Source organism: Zootoca vivipara, chromosome 4 (assembly GCF_963506605.1).
Source record: "Zootoca vivipara chromosome 4, rZooViv1.1, whole genome shotgun sequence".
NCBI lineage: Eukaryota > Metazoa > Chordata > Lepidosauria > Squamata > Lacertidae > Zootoca > Zootoca vivipara.
In genome coordinates, this window is record NC_083279.1 from 93,972,455 (window position 1) to 93,988,877 (window position 16,423).

The 16,423-nt window shown below is 46.1% G+C and overlaps 1 protein-coding gene across 2 annotated transcripts in view; it reads left to right on the forward strand.

The window, feature by feature from the left end:
- RSF1 (remodeling and spacing factor 1) overlaps positions 1 to 16,405 on the forward strand; it is a 42,393-nt gene extending 25,988 nt beyond the window's left edge. The window contains exons 7-16 of one of the 2 annotated variants that reach the window (XM_035115565.2): positions 787 to 990; positions 1,793 to 1,897; positions 3,626 to 3,705; positions 4,089 to 4,143; positions 4,822 to 4,931; positions 7,641 to 7,708; positions 8,288 to 8,495; positions 9,944 to 10,173; positions 13,935 to 14,126; positions 15,430 to 16,405. In XM_035115565.2, coding sequence (XP_034971456.2) covers positions 787 to 990; positions 1,793 to 1,897; positions 3,626 to 3,705; positions 4,089 to 4,143; positions 4,822 to 4,931; positions 7,641 to 7,708; positions 8,288 to 8,495; positions 9,944 to 10,173; positions 13,935 to 14,126; positions 15,430 to 16,001 — 1,824 coding nt within the window. In that variant the 3' untranslated portion in view covers positions 16,002 to 16,405. The remainder of the gene's footprint in view (positions 1 to 786; positions 991 to 1,792; positions 1,898 to 3,625; positions 3,706 to 4,088; positions 4,144 to 4,821; positions 4,932 to 7,640; positions 7,709 to 8,287; positions 8,496 to 9,943; positions 10,174 to 13,934; positions 14,127 to 15,429) is intronic. The other variant, XM_035115566.2, reaches the window with a different exon arrangement.
- The last annotated feature ends 18 nt before the right edge of the window (positions 16,406 to 16,423 follow it).

Sequence of the window (16,423 nt, forward strand, 5' to 3'; positions counted from 1 at the left end):
GCCAGGCTGAAAAAGAAAGATTTCATATGCAAGCACAGGACGCCTTCTCTTTCTCTTCCAGTGCAGTGTTTGTATCATTAGTTCCTAATTTGCAGCAGCAGACCATATGACCAGATTGCAGCTCATTTGTCTGTGGAACAGATGATGGGTGCTGGTATAAAGTAGTGTAACTTCAGAAGGGAAGAAAATAAATGAGTTATTTTGTTTTATTTTTAAAGAGTGATATTGGCCTTGTTCAGAAATAACACTAAATCATTGGTTGACATTACGATAAAAGCGTTGGTGAGCCTTGCGCTGATGTACTCCTCTTTGTTCTCCACTATAGGCAAAAGGAGAAGTTTGGAAGCTTTCCCTACAATTTTAGATTAAATGCAGCTTGTTGAGACATCTAAATCTAGACAAATTGGATAATCTTAACTATGGTTAATCTGAACTATGTTTTTTTTCTTTTTAAAAAAGGAACATAGTTGAGATCAAACACAGTTTATGGTTATAGGGGCATGGTAAACAGTGACTAATCTAAAATAGAAGCAACAGTTTCCTTGCAGCTACACTGGAGGAGAGGGGGGAGTTTGAACTTAAGGCTCCCTGCGGCCTCTTCTTATACTACTAAACCATTTAGCATTGGATCCCAGTACAATCGTTGTCATGTCCAGCAGGCATTGTATAATCTGCGCATGGCTATTTTTTATTTGATGCAATGTAAACTGGAGGATTGTATGATTCAGCATGGAACTGTAACTAGGTACCGAGACAATGAGGTTTCCCTTGTCACTGGGTTTCTAGGCGTCACAGCGAAGCAAAGTTCGGTGGGCTGGTACTCGAACCCGTGGCAGGTGGAAATATTCAAGCAATGATGAGAGCGATGATTCAGAGAGCGAAGAAGACTCTGAGGATCAGGAGAAAGAGGAGGAGGAAGAGGAAGAACCTGCGCCTGCTGATGACGATGAGCCGTGCAAGAAGTGTGGCCTCCCCAATCACCCAGAGCTAGTAGGTTCTTGTCTTCAAGAGCAGTGAAACTCAGAAAAGCCATTCTTAAGCATTCTCCAGATATACTGGCTCAATTCAAACATCATACCTACATCATACTTGGCACGTTGTCTGAATTGGCAATGCATGGTTCATGTTTTGCCAGTAAAGCAGGTTTGGATGTGCAAATCACGTTTTAGTGTGATGTCTGAATTGACCAGCCGACTCTGCAAGCTGCTGCACCTTGAAGGCAGAATGAATTTAAGTGGTGGGGTGCTTAGAAGATGAAAAATGAAAGCAGACAAGCAATTCTACATCATGTTGTGCATTTGGAAGTTCAGACTTGGGAGTGGATTCTAAACTACTGTATTTTTCTGTGTATAAGACTATATTCCCCCCCCCCAAAATTTTTAAAGTTTAAAATTGGGGGTTGTCTTATACACGGAATGTTGCAATTAATTATTTCTTAAATTCAACTTTAATGAATATTGCCCCTGCAGCAATATTCCAATTCCCAGCAAAAGCAACAGTTTATCTGCTTATGGATCTATTTGCCACTTCAGTTTCAGAATATTTATGCCAGCCTTCCTCAATCTGGCACACACACACACTCACACCCCGGAATACTGTTGGACAACAGCTCACATCATCCCTGATCATTGGCCATGCTTGCTGGAACCGATGGGAGTTGTAGTCCACAGCGTCTGGAGTTGCACCGGTTGGTGAAGGCTGCTTTATGCAAACATAGGAAAGCAAGGCGCACCTTGATGTGCTTCACAGTGCAAGTGCAAGGTCCAACTGATTCCTTGGTTCATTTTTACAGATTCTCTTATGCGACTCTTGTGACAGCGGCTACCATACGGCCTGCCTTCGCCCCCCACTGATGATCATTCCTGATGGAGAATGGTTCTGCCCACCTTGCCAACACGTAGGCTTTGTCTTCTTTGCCTTTGTTTTGTTTTGTCCTTCCTCGCATGCAAATCCTGAGTTATGGTGTGGCTATGGAAAGGAGCCTTCCCTTGATGTTTCCTCCATTCCTTTTGGGACTGTTCACTTTGCCTTTAGTACCCATTATTGTAACAAGAACTGTAAGATGCGGTAATAGGTGGGTGTGAATGTGTAACAAGGGTATTACGTAGTCCCATGAGAATAACATTCAGTGCACTGCAAACAAATTGCACCATAAAAATATTTGTTTGCAGTCACGTGTAATTTACTTTCTGCAATTTGCTGTAAATGAACAAACTGGTTCATAATTGTAAATGAAATGCAAACCACCCATTGTTTGTTCCCATCATCTGATAATACACTCAAGGTAACACGGGTGGTGTTGTGGGTTAAACTACAGAGCCTAGGGCTTTCTGATCAGAAGGTTGGCGGTTCGAATCCTCGTGACGGAGTGAGCTCCCATTGCTCGGTCTCTGCTCCTGCCAACCTAGCAGTTTGAAGGCACGCAGTGCAAGTAGATAAATAGGTCCCGCTGCGGCGGGAAGGTAAACGGCGTTTCCGTGCGCTGCTCTGGTTCGCCAGAAGCGGCTTAGTCATGCTGGCCACATGACCCGGAAGCTGTACGGCGGCTCCCTCGGCCAGTAAAGCGAGATGAGTGCCGCAACCCCAGAGTCGTCCGCGACTAGAGCTTACGGTCAGGGGTCCCTTTACCTTTACCTAACATCATTCTTATTTTCTGCAATTCCTTTAAAGTTTCTTATATGCTCAACTATATATTATCCTAGTACTGTTTGGGGTATGGGTATTTTAGCATTTGCACAAAAAACAATGCATGTGCTTCTTCTGTACACACAATTCAACATTTATAAGGGACTTAAAATTTTCTGTACTACACCTACATTTGTCTCTTTTTGTGTGGCATTTACCATTTTCACATCATATAGGCCCCGTGTAGATGTAATATTCCCAATTTCTTACTTGTCGTGAAGCAAATGGGGGGGAAATTGCTGGCACTTTCTCAGCACCCCTCTATTCTGCAGTGCAAGTTTCCTCCACAGAAGCATTGATTGTTGCTCAATATATGCTTAATTCCCTTCTAAACCAGAGGTCCAGTCTGGTTTAAAGTCCATTGTTGCTGAAAACATTTTATCATAGTTAGGAATTTGCTCTGCTGAAAATGTTTTGGGAAAGGGGAAGATGAATTAAAGCCTTTATATTGTTAAGCATTAGCAGGCAAGTTGCAGTATAGTTCAGGTGGAGCCAGTCCCTTTGATGCAGGCTTCTTCCACCCCACCCCACCCCGAACCCCCCCCCCCGAGTCCCCTGTGACTTAATGACATTCTCATCCATGTATAGTGAATTGTTTAGTTCTGCCTGTCTACTTCACCTTGCCCATGGACTAGGTGGCATTTCTGTGTGCTTCAACTACAAGAGCAGATTTAGGAATAAATTTGAACTCCATTCAGTGGAAAGATTGAAATGTAGTCTCGAGTTTGTCACCCACAGTTTCCAAAGCAATTTGCTTTTCCTTATTCTGCCTGGAAATCCTTTTCTTTCTGCCTGATGTTTGGACCACTGTTAGGTAGTCACTGGCAGGGCCGGCCTTCACACCGACAAGGAATGCTTGGGAAGGGGCCTGTTAAGAAATGAGCTGCGTAGAGATGTTTGTGGAGCAGGGTAACGCTTTGTTTTTTGTTTATTCCCATAGAAATTGCTCTGTGAGAAGTTGGAAGAACAACTGCAGGACCTGGATATTGTCTTGAAAAAGAAAGAGCGCGCTGAACGAAGGTACCGAAACATTGACCAATGCCTTAGCAAGCCCTGTAACCCCACATAACAAAACACACACAGCAAGTGAGTCAGTACTTTACTCTAGCCTTCCCCAACCTGGTACCCTCCAGCTTGACTACAGTACCCCCATCAGCCTCAGTCAGTACAATCCCCAGTAGCCATCGCTTGTTCTGGTGTTTTTATTAACCAGCTTTAGTACCACACCAGCATGCAAAACCGCTTATGACTGTGACTGCAAATTCTAGTTTGGAGCTGGCTGTGGGTGCAGCTAGGTAAAGGTCTGGCATTAATGCAAACAGGTGAAATACAGTATAGGACAAATTGAAGCACTTGCTGTGAAGAAATGTCAGCTTTTTGTTTTGTTTTTTTTTCTTCCTAAGGAAAGAGCGCCTTGTGTATGTGGGCATTAGTATTGAGAATATCATTCCTCCACGAGTAAGTGAAACGAACCCCTTGATATCTCCTTTTCTTTATTTTGGTATAGAGTGTGTTCTTTGTGCTGTAAACACTAAAAATCCTGCCTTAAGAAAAGATGAATCTGCAATAACCATAGATTGCCTTAATCAAGCAAATTTGCATGCGTCTGCTCATTTTGCCTGACAAATTCTGCTCCTGCTGCTGATAGAGTCAAGGAGCTATGCAGGGCACCAAACCATGGATCCCTGACCACTAGAAACCCAGTGCACTCTCTGTGCCTTCCTTCTCTACTGCCTTGTGACACATGCATATTACAGCCATGTGGTCTAGAAACTTGCCATTGTTTGAATCTCCATCTTGGCACGTACTGTTAGATCAATCCCATCCTGTCATTTGAAAACTTCGGAGGTATGCATGGTTTAATAATTGCTAGGGGGTTGTAGCCATGCTAGTGTTATTCTGAGCTGACTCATTGAAGTTAATGAACCTGGCTGACATGTGTTTATTAATCCTCTCAGAGTAGAACTTAGTTGGAAACAACCCTAGGTACTATGAACAAGAGGAAGTGTGGTGGCTGTTTGTGCAGCAGATAATGTTTCTCGTGGAAAAGGCGACAAATTGAGGCTGAGTTTGTACACCCCTCTATGATTGGCTGCAGCTATTTCTGTGCTTAATGATTGTCTGCCTTTAAACCAGGAGCCTGAAATACCTGGAGTTGTCGATGAAAAGAAGAAAGATTCCAAAAAACCAAAGGCAAAGCTGCTTGAAAGGAGGTCGACTAGGCAACGGAAGTGCATCAGCTATAGGCAAGCGACTTCTTTGCTCCTTTCTGAATGTATGTAATAAAAGAAGCTGTGTTTCCAGTTCACAGTGGAAACATGCAAAAACAAAGAAGCAAACAAACAAAACCAAGGAGAAGACGAGAGGGCTGTCTGAGCAATGGGGAAAGGGTGGTAGACTCGGCAGCAACCATTCTGACTTGTTTGCAATGTGTTTCGAGGGCAAAATTGCTTGCACCCACCGGGATCTTGACTCTGCTATTACAGCAGATGACTCTCACGGGGTGTCTAGAGCACTGTCTTAATCCTGTTGCGTTGGATGAGTTTCAACTAGTAAGGTTTGAGGATCGGTCAGGGCAACCACCTGGACCCTCTTGGCTGATAAAACAAAACGAGCAGGGAGGGGACAGCTGGCTGGGCCAGGGAGGTGGTCAATGCCTCCTTGTGAGAAGGGTCCATGCCTGCTTGAGGGAAGCAATGGTAAAACTACTCTTCAAGAAACCCTCCCTGAATTCTGAAAACCTTAAGTAACTAACCACCCAGTTGCCAGTCTTTCCTTCTTGGGCAGACCAGTCGCAGACCAGATCCAGGTGCTCTAGGAGGAAACTGATTGTGTAGATCCTAAACCGGGTTTAGGCCCAATTTTGATAGTATACCTTTTCTTTTTCTTTTTCTTTTGTTCAATTAAACTGGTTTTTAAAAATAATGATAATGATGTCAACAACAACAACAACATAGCAAGTGAGCATTTAAATTTCCTCTTGTGTTGACTGGCTGCACATTACATGCCAAAACACGGAATAAAGCTCCAGGGTTGTCTCTTCAATAATGGCATAGTTAAACAATTCTCCACCACGAGATTGGTGGTGAGCAACCAACCTGGAAGGCTTTAAAAGGGGATTGGACAAAATTGTGGAGGGCAAGGCTGTCAGTGGCTACTGGCCGTAATGGCTGTGTACTACCTCCATGTCGGAGACAGCATGCTGGGAATCACTAGTGGGGAGAGTGCTTTTGGGCTCATGTCCTGCTTGTTGGCATCTCGTAGGCATCCCATTTCAGCACGGTGAGAGCTAGATGCCGGACTAGATAAGCCTTTGGTTGCATCCTGAAGGGTCGTCTTATGATACTAAAAAAACAGGTTCCTGGGGCCGTGATTCCCAGCAGAGGAGGCTCAGTGCTCACCCTCATAAGTTGCACCATCTAGAACCCTGGGTGGGGTGAAGGGTGCTTGTGGGTGCAGCTCTGATTGCAAAAAGCAGTCATTGGCAAAAGAGTTACATGTGCTTGCCCTGCTGCTCTTTCACGCAGAATCACTGGCTCCTTAGGTTGCCTTTCATTAAAAAGGGAGCCGTGGGGTTTCCTCTCATACATTTGTATGCACCTATTGCAGTGGCTGTTGCCTACAATCGATAAAAATCTGACCCAACTGCATGATACTGTAACGTGCCTCTCAATCTCCTGGGCTGCTTTAATAATTGCGTCTTAAGCACACGCAAACATCATACTTGGTGATGCGTATGCCAGTGCCCCTCCCTCCCCACACATCAAATCCAAGTCAAAGCAAACCCAGGCTGTTTCTGTGATGCTACACGGGACCGTCATTAACTCCAGACACCGCATTGAGCTAGAAAGCCCCACCTCATGCGGCTAGTAAGAAGGAGGCAGGCTGTATTCTGGGCTTCCTAGATGGAATTGTCACATCCCTGACAGATGAGGCAAACTGATGACCCAGCAGAAACCCCCCCCCTCCCGCCCCAGGTTATCCGACTGTCCTCCAGGGGGATTAAGCCATTCTGCAAGCATAGCAGTTTGAGCGGGTCATCGCTCGTCAGTGAAAATTGCACTCGAAATGTATTATGCTCAACAGCAGGACTGTGAAATGCAGAAATGCTTTTGCAGCTTCTGCCTTTGTGCTCCTCCCTAGTTGGTTTCAGCCGCTTCTAAGTGAAGAAGATTGAGCTATAAAACATGCAAGACCCTTGATCTTTCCCTCCACCCCACTCAACTATGACTACATTTTAATCTCCCCTCCCATTTTTGCATTGCTTTAGAGACTGCAGATTGCTGCTGTAGTAACAACTGGTTTTCCTTTTGCAAATGGAGGGAGGAGGGAACATCTTGGTTTAAAACTATGGAGTAACATTTCAGATACTTTTGCATAAAATCACTTACAAAAACTGCCATGCAAAGTTAAGAGGAAAGCAAGAGTTCCTGATTTTATGCTTAACTTTTTGTGAAGGTCAGAATGCTTGTGTGTATTATAAACTGTTCAGGATTTCAGGAAGGACCACTTTCAGGAAGGACCACTACAGGGTATCTTTCTCTCTGTTAAATACTGTATATTCCTGCGTATAAGACTACTTTTTAACCCAGGAAAATCTTCTCAAAAGTCGGGGGTCGTCTTATACGCTGGGTCGTATTTCTTATACAGCAAGTATATCCCAAACTCTATATTTTAACTGGAAAAGTTGGGGGTCGTCTTATACACCCAGTCGTCTTATACACCGGAATATACAGTATGTAGGGTTGAGTGTTTGAAGGAAGTCTAAGAACTTTACTTAGGGATTTATTTGTCCGTTCTGTGGGCAGCCTCTCCAAGAGAGTAAGATACGTACAAATTGATCTCCTTTCCCCCCTCACATATTTGGACTCTTCAGTTACTACAAACTTGCCAGTTTATTCCTTAAAATATAATTGAGCTCCGCTCTGAAATCAGCCCATTTTTGTCTTCCCTAGGTTTGATGAGTTTGACGAAGCTATTGACGAAGCCATAGAGGATGACATAAAGGATGCTGATGGAGGAGGTGTGTCTTATTGGACAATGTTAACGGGGAGGAACATGTGGATGACTTCAGTAGTGGATGGCAATCCTGGCTTTTGGTACAGCAAGCACTAAATTTATGCCGAGGGACTTGGGTGCTCTCCTGCCACTTCCTGCAAGTGCATGAAAACCACACCTGCTACAAAGAACAGAAATCTTTCTCCCTCTTGTCAGACTTCTCAGCTGTCTGGGATGTGTCCAAAGACTATTTGGACATAGATCCCTGCTCTGCTAAGTTAGTTACTTATGCTATTCACTATCACTCAGCCTGACCTTCCTCACAGGGTTGTTGTGGCTAAAGGTGGTGGTGGAGGGGCCCATGTATGCTCTTGGAGGGGGAAGGTAAAATAAATAAATGTCTCATTCTTGTATCCCCAGCCTTGTTTAAGCTTTCAGCTTTTCCACAGGGGAGATAAGACATGATCCTCCCTCACCTCATCTGTCTGCAAACATGGGAATTTTCAATCCTGGTTTGGGTGCTTTTTATGGAGGGAAGGTTGATGCTAGCAGCAAGTGAATAAGTGGATTCACAGTCACCGTGGTCCTGGTCTCCCGACTGTAGGTGGTGGAAAAGGGAAAGACATGGCTAACATCACGGGGCATCGTGGCAAGGATATTTCCACCATCCTGGAGGAAGAAAGGAAGGAAACCAAGCGACCTCCGAGGGCTGTTGCAGTTCGCCGGAAGAAACGGCGGCGACTGAACGACCTGGACAGTGACAGCAACCTGGATGAAGAAGAAAGTGAGGATGAGTTCAGAATCAGTGACGGGTAAGGCCTGCTCCAAATTTCGGGTGTGCTCTGTCCCAAGATGAGCGCTCTTAGTTCAGCAGATTTCAATTTGAGCTAAGCACGTATGTACTAGCCTCAGATTGAAAGTGTGGGGAAGTAAAACATGTTCAGCTTTGGATCCCAGAAGCACTCTTGAGGTGCAGTCTTGCCCAAACTCTGATACTCAGAACTACCACTTGGAATGACCCTCCCTGAGCTTCTGATTGCAGGTAGAAGATCACTGGTTTGAACGCTTGCCCTGCTTTTGCCTTTGGAAAACTAGGGTGGAATTTGGTGTCGCTCTATGACAGGCACCCCCAAGCTACGGCCCTCCAGATGTTTTGGCCTACAACTTCCATAATCCCTAGCTAACAGGACCAGTGGTTGGGGAAGATGGGAACTGTAGTCCCAAAACATCTGGAGGGCTGAAGTTTGGGGATGCCTGCTCCAAGATGAATGTTCCATCTGCACAAGCATATCGGCTTGCCAAGTGGAACAATTCCCTCCTTTTAGGGGTTCTCCTGACCCACCAAACCAATTTGGGAAGAGAATGGAAAGCCCCATTGTGCAAGCAAGGAACCATTGGGCAAGGTTTCTGCTGACACCGTTTGTTAGGTAAATCATGCCCCTGGTAGTAGTAGTAATAATGATAATGATAATGATAATGATAATGATAATAATAATAATAATACTCCACCCATCTGGCTGGGTTTCCCCAGGCACTCTGGGCAGCTTCCAACAAAAGATTAAAAATACATTGAAATGTTGGAAGGAAATGCTCTAGCCTGTTCCTCTTACATAGCATGGTAGGAAATATGCCATCTCATACCTGCATTCTGAAGTGGAGCTCTGCCAGGAGCACTGAAGTACCTGGTAGCTCTGGGCCCTCTCTTTTGAGACCTGAAGCTAGAATGTATGTTTGTGCTGTTTCGGTCCTGTGAAAAGCAGGTGGTGGGGGACATTAACGGCATCTCAAGATGCTGTTAAGACTTCCATCAGCCCCAGCCAGCATAGCTGATGGTCATGGACAATGGAATTAGTAGTCCTGCAATATCTGGAGGGCAACAGGTTCCCCACCTCTGGCTTTTAAAGGATGCTGTCAGAAGCCTTTCTTGTGGGTAAGCTCTGCCTGTGAGGTGCGAGCTTCTCGCAAAGAAACTTTCAATCAAACCAGGCCCCAGATGAATTTTTGAGGTTAAAGTTGTGTGAGGACTTACTGCATCAGAAACTGCATTTTTGAACTGACCTCAAGGGCCTGTCGCTTGAGCACACAACCATTTGAGCAGAGAGATTAAATTGTTTTCCAGCGGAGCAATGAAAACCACCTTAGCTAAACCTTTCTTACGTCTACAGTTGCTCAGTTAAAATGCAGGTCTCAACGTCAAGTGGGCTTTATTCCTTTGGCATCGTTTCAAAGATCTTTCCCACTAATCTCCCCTCCCCCTTAGATCTCAGGATGAGTTTGTTGTCTCGGACGAGAACGTAGACGAAAGCGAAGAGGATCAGCCATCGAATGACGACAGCGATGCGGAGTTTTCAAAGCGCAGGCCCAGGCGGCACCACTCCAGGCCGATGAGGCAAAGCAGGCGGCTACGGAGAAAAACAGCCAAGAAAAGATACTCTGAAGATGACGAAGATGAAGATGAGGACTCTGAGGATAACGTAAGCGGCGAATCTGGTAAGTTGGACTCTTTCACTCTTCGTAGCTTGCCGGTTGGCTCAAAGGACTGAGTGTTTGGAAACTAGGCCAGCAACCGGTTTTCCTGGAGGGTCGACCTTTTTGAGAACTGGATGTGGGCTGATAAGCCAGCTTTCCTCCCCTTGGCCTCCTGTAGTGGCCTGCCAGGAAGTCCCATTGGCACGGAAGCCATCGTTTTCTTCCTAGCTGGTAACTGAAGAGCCAGCGTCACTCCTCCGGCCTGGATTTGCCCTGTGACACACACACACACAGCTGCTTCTCCTCTGATCTAACTTGAACTCCAGTCCTCCCAACGACGACGACCTCATTTGGTGTTTTCCTTTTGGATTGCGTTATATGTAAATGGCTTGCCACCAACAACTGCTTAGAAGCTTTGGCTGCTACACAAATGCCACAGCAGGATTGTGGACTGAGATTGGGCACCCAAGCTATATCTTGAATATAATACACTGGCTTCATGTCCACTTCTGAGTACAATTCAAAGTGCTGCTTTTGATATCTGTGCTCTAAATGGCTTGGGACCAGTGCACCTCAACAGCCACCGGCTCCCAGAGAAACTTGCCCCGACCCTTGGATCTTTAGAGGCCTTTCTCCACCCCCACCCCCCCGCTGTCTTTGATGAGGCAGGCGGTGGCCAGAGAGAGAGAGCATTCTCTTTGGCAGTACCCCATCATTGGAATTTGCTTACCAGTGAGACTTGTATAGCACTGGGTTTGTTGTCATGATAGCGCTGGCCTTTCTGTTCTGCCCAGGCCTTTTCGGTTGTTAAATGGTGTGGTATTGCAACAAAGTGCTTCCACTTGCGCAAGAGCTTTGGGCTGTGCAGTGGAACTTTCCCACAGCCTTGTTTGCTTGTGCGACCCCTAAATCTGCCCCCCCATCTCTTAGCAGGGGGAGCTGTGTGCAGGGAGAGAAGAGGGAGGAGAAATTCCATTGTTGCAAGTGGCAATCATTGCACAAGTTGGATCCAACTAAGTTGGATATTGCCTTTTGCCTATTTTGTGTTTTACTCTCCTGCCTCTTGGTTTATGTGTCTTGTTAAGGGCTTTCTCTGCTTTAAATCTTCCATTGTTTTATATTTAATATTGGTGACTGTCTTTTTAATTGTTAAGAGAACCCTTTGGGGCTGAAAGGGGAGGGTGCATGTTAATTAAATATACATTCAATTTTTGTGTCAGCAATAAAACAAAGCTAATGTACCAATTTCTAAAATATATCTATTTTTCCTCAACAAGCATGAGCAACACCCAGTTGCTGTAGCAGTTAAAATGTACTGCTTTGCAACTAAATTTAAATTATGGTAAGCCTCTCTTCAAAAATTAAAGAGCAGATAAAATTGAACTGTTTTAAAAGGAAATCTGAGTTTAATACAGACATATGAACCAAAGTCCACACTTACTAAAACTGAATTATAATCCCCAAACCTTGAGTTTGATGGTCATAATTCAACACTTTTATTTATGCAAGAATGAGAACAGTGTGGAAAGCGTGCGCCCCCTGCTGCCCAAGAAGAACTTTGCAACAGAGTGAGGACCGGCCTAGTCCCATCTATCAGCCAAGAAGGAGCAGCTGCAGGGAAACTTGCTTTGCCACCAGAAAGAATAAACAACTCCCAACCGCTGGTTGCCCTAGGCCTAGGCAAGTATTCTCTGGCCTGTGCCAGGAAGCAAAGACCCGCTTGGAGGTTGCATCCCCTGCCTTCTAGGAACGACGACATGGCAAGGCAAGGAGAAGACCTTTCTGGCCCCATCCGTCAGCCCGCAAAGGAGGAGCAGCAGCAGCAGCAGCAGTAGCAGAGAGCTCACTTCTTCCTTCCCTGCTGGAAAGAACTCTCAGCTCTGGTTGCCTTGAGATATCCCTTTGCCTAAGGGAGGCTGCTGGGTTTTGTGTATGCATGTGTATTATTTGTTTGCATCATTGCAGTGTGCTGTAAATGGCCTTGAAGATAATTCCATCAAAAGGAGGAATATAAATCATAATAAATGAATAAATAGATCTGGACTCCCAAAGGTTCATGTTATTTCATAACTTTCTTCTAAGGCGTGCTCAACACCAACTACCATAGGTGGCACAAGGGCAAGGGGGCGAGACAGTACCCCCCTCCCCATATCTATTTATTCCTTTGAGAAATCTAGCATGTTGTTCACATACCTCATGGAAAGGTGTACTTCAGAACAGGACTGCTCAGGCTGGACTGGACCGCTCTAGTGGAACAGTGAGGGTTTTGGTCTGGTTTGTTAGAGTGGGTGTGCCTAGCAATCTCAGTCTGCCCTCAGCCCCATATTACTTACAAGGGAGTGGCGGTTGGTGTCGCCACCCTCCTCTTCCTCACGGTTGCTTTCAAAGAACTGAGCAAGGGAGGAAACTAGGAAGAACTGGCTCTGCCTGCCATTGCTTTGGCGCCCCCTCCTGTTGGGCTCCCTGCCCTTCCACCATCCACGTCTCACGTGCACTTACCACCTCTGCACAAGATTTTATATACAGTGTATATATATATATATATATATATATATATATATATATATATATATATATATATATACAGTATATATATATATATATACACATACCCTGCCCATCTGGCTGGGTTTCCCCAGCCACTCTGGGCAGCTTCCAAAAAAATATTAAAAACACAATAAAACATCAAAACTTCCCTAAACAGGGCTGCCTTCAGATGTCTTCTAACGTCAGATAGTTGTTTATTTCCTTGACATCTGGTGGGAGGGAGTTCCACAGGGCAGGCGCCACTACTGAGAAGGCCTTCTGTCTGGTTCCCTATAACCTCATTGTGAGGGAACCGCCAGAAGGTCCTCGGAGCTGGACCTCAGAGTCTGGGCTGAACGATGGGGGTGGAGATGCTCCTTCAGGTATACAGGACCGAGGCTGTTTAGGGCTTTAAAGGTCAGCACCAACACTTTGAATTGTGCTCAGAAACGTACTAGGAGCCGATGTAGGTCTTTCCAGGACCGGTGTTATATGGTCTCGGTGGCTACTCCCAGTCACCAGTCTAGCTGCCTCATTCTGGATTAGTTGCAGTTTCCAGGTCACCCCACGTAGAGCGCATTGCAGTAGTCCAAGCGGGAGATAACTAGAGCATGCATCGCTCTGGAAGAGGCTGGAAATACCTTGTGGATCATTTAGTTCGGATCTGTTGAACTTCTGGGTGGGATGCAGCACATGAGGCTTGTTCTGCAACCTTCCAGAAAATGCTTGAAAACCTACCTGTTCCAGGTGGACATTCAGTCCCCTCTGTTTGGTGTTACACTTGCAGTAATAAAATCAGATTGCAAAGGAGAGACCTGTTAGGTGGGTACCACTAGACACAAAGCAACATATAATATATATGGCTTCATACCCCGTTTCCCAGCATGACTCCCCAAATGTCAACCTCTCAGTTTGAAGAAGGTTGCCCTCAACAAGCCCTTCTGACTTTGGGCCTCCAGGGGAAGGATGCAGAAACTAAATTTCCCTGGGAATAATAGTAATCATCATCATCATCATCTTGGAATGCAGATCCCGTTTGCCAAATTGAGTCACCTGCCTGCCAGTTGCTGTTGCCTATCGGAAAGTTTCTTAAAGAGCATTTTAAGATGGGAATCAAGTGGGAAGGCTGGAGTTGTACTGGAGCATTTCACTTTCTGGGAAAACCAGATGTGTTGTGAATATGACAGGATGTTGCAGTTCGCAGACTAAATTTGCATGGTTACTTCTCTCCTTCAACCCCCCCCCCCTTTGCACAGAAACAGATGCTTCTTCAGAATACAGCGACGAAGACTACCTGGAAACGAGGCGGAGAAGATCTCGGCGCAATCAGAAGAGGCAAGTCAACTACAAAGAGGATTCTGAAAGTGACGGCTCTCAGAAGACCTTCCGATACGGGAAAGAGCTCAGAAGGATCCACAGGCGCAGACTTTCCAGCTCAGACAGCGAAGGTAAAATAAAAAGGGTTGCCTTGTAGTACAAATTTAGTAGAGCTTTTTACCCCCGCAGAGAGGGAGAGAGCTGAGCCCAAAGGGGCCAGGTTGAAGAGGAAGGTTTTTGCTGGGTGCCTAAAGGTGTATAATGAAGGCGCCAGGTGACCATTCCTGGGGAGAGCGTTCCAGAGACAGGGAGCCACTGCAGAAAAGTCCCGCTTTCGTGTTGCCACCCTCTGGACCTCTCGTGGAGGAGGCACACGAAGAAGGGCCTCAGAAGGTGATCTCAGGGTCCGGGTAGGTTCCTATGGGGAGAAACGGGGCTTGAGGTATTCTTCAGAAGGGCTTCCTTCTGAATAAGCAAGCTTAGGATTGTGTTTTCATGCGGCCTTAGTAGCCAAAATATTGATCCAGGTGTTTGATGTGGGCCCTTCAGAAGTGGAAAGCCTTTAATAAGGAAGTGAACTTCTGAGTATAGCAAAGATTCAGAACTAGTAAGGTCTCTAGCCAATGTTTTGGGCTACAACTCCCATCAGCTGCACTGAAAAATGGTCGATCCTACATATTCATACATAGCACCGCCATTGTAAATAACTAATGTATTGAGTCTCATTTTTAAAGGAGATTTGAGAGAGCTACAGAAGGGAGATTAGGGACGTGGGTGGTGCTGTGGGTTAAACCACAGAGCCTAGGGCTTGCCGATCAGAAGGTCGGCGGTTCGAATCCCCACGACGGGGTGAGCTCCCATTGCTTGGTCCCAGCTCCTGCCAACCTAGCAGTTCGAAAGCACGTCAAAGTGCAAGTAGATAAATAGGAACCGCTCCGATGGGAAGGTAAACGGCGTTTCTGTGTGCTGCTCTGGTTCGCCAGAAGCGGCTTATTCATGCTGGCCACATGACCTGGAAGCTGTACGCCAGGTCGCTCGGCCAATAACGCGAGATGAGCGCCGCAGCCCCAGAGTCGGTCATGACTGGACCTAATGGTCAGGGGTCCCTTTACCTTTACCTTTACCTTAGAGAAGGGAGATTAGGGGGCATGTTTTAAGGGAAAGGGGTATGGGGTGTATGATTAAAGTACCAGCGCTCCCCCATCAAATGGATGCCATGGAAACACATGGAGGGTGGTTTAACTATTATACTGCAGCATTGACAGGTGCCCACCAGTCTTCTGTGTTGCAGTTTTTATATTCTGGTGGAAGCCCGCCTCCTTCCGGTTCAAGCAGCTTGCATGTGGAGCGTTCTGTGTAAACACAGGAGAGCGATGATAGCTGGTGCATGCCTTCAGATTTTGCTAACGGCTTTAAGTCTGATGCTTGTTCCAGAGAGCGACGAGTCTAAGAACTCTGAAGATGATAAATCCACCCATGTGTCAAAGAGATCCATTCGGAAGCGCAGCCACAGCACGGACGAGTACTCAGATGACGAGGACGGGGACAAGGAGGAGCGGCCCGTCCGGAAGCGGCTGAATCGCATTGAGACAGACGACGACGACGACGACAACTGCAGCAGCGCCAGCGACAAGGCAAGCAAGCCTGTGCCTGCCGCCAGGCCTTCGGCAACCCACGGCCCGCAAGACGTCACCAAGAAGCCCTACCGGATAGAAAGCGACGACGAGGAAGACTTTGATAACGCCGGGAAGGTCGAAAGCCCATTGGACTACAGCCTGGTGGACTTGCCGTCCACCAATGGACAGAGTCCCGGGAAAACCATTGAGAACTTGATTGGCAAGCCCAGCGAAAAGGCTCCTGCCCCCAAGGACAGCACAGCCAATGCCAGCTTGGCACCCAACGGGACAAGTGGTGCCCAGGAGGCAGGAGGGCCAGAAGAAGACGAGGACGAACTTTTGCGAGTGACTGACCTTGTTGATTACGTCTGTAACAGTGAACAGTTATAAGACTTCCATTTTTGTGCTAATTTATTCCACGGTAGCTCATTCCAGTGGGCCAGTTATTAAAAGGTGTTTTATTTTTCCTAGAAAACTCTCCACTACAGTATCACTTTTTAGCAGTCAAAAATTTCACCAGTCCTGCAGTTCGGGGTTGTTGTTTTTTCTCTCTCTCCCCCCCCCCCAATCCCCGGTGAAGTGACCAGTCATCGTTTTCTCGGAACTCTCTCTCCCCCTTTTTTTTGTGGTGAAAATGATTACTATAATTTCCCTATTCTGATTTGCTTCCTCCTCCACCTTTCACCCACTCCCGCAGTCCAGGTTAACTTTATCCACCTGCAGACCTTGTAGTAAATGAGAGATTTGTATATTTTTGACTTTATATTTCCTGGGCGCACACAAATGGGGGTGGGGGTGGGGTGGGGGAGGCT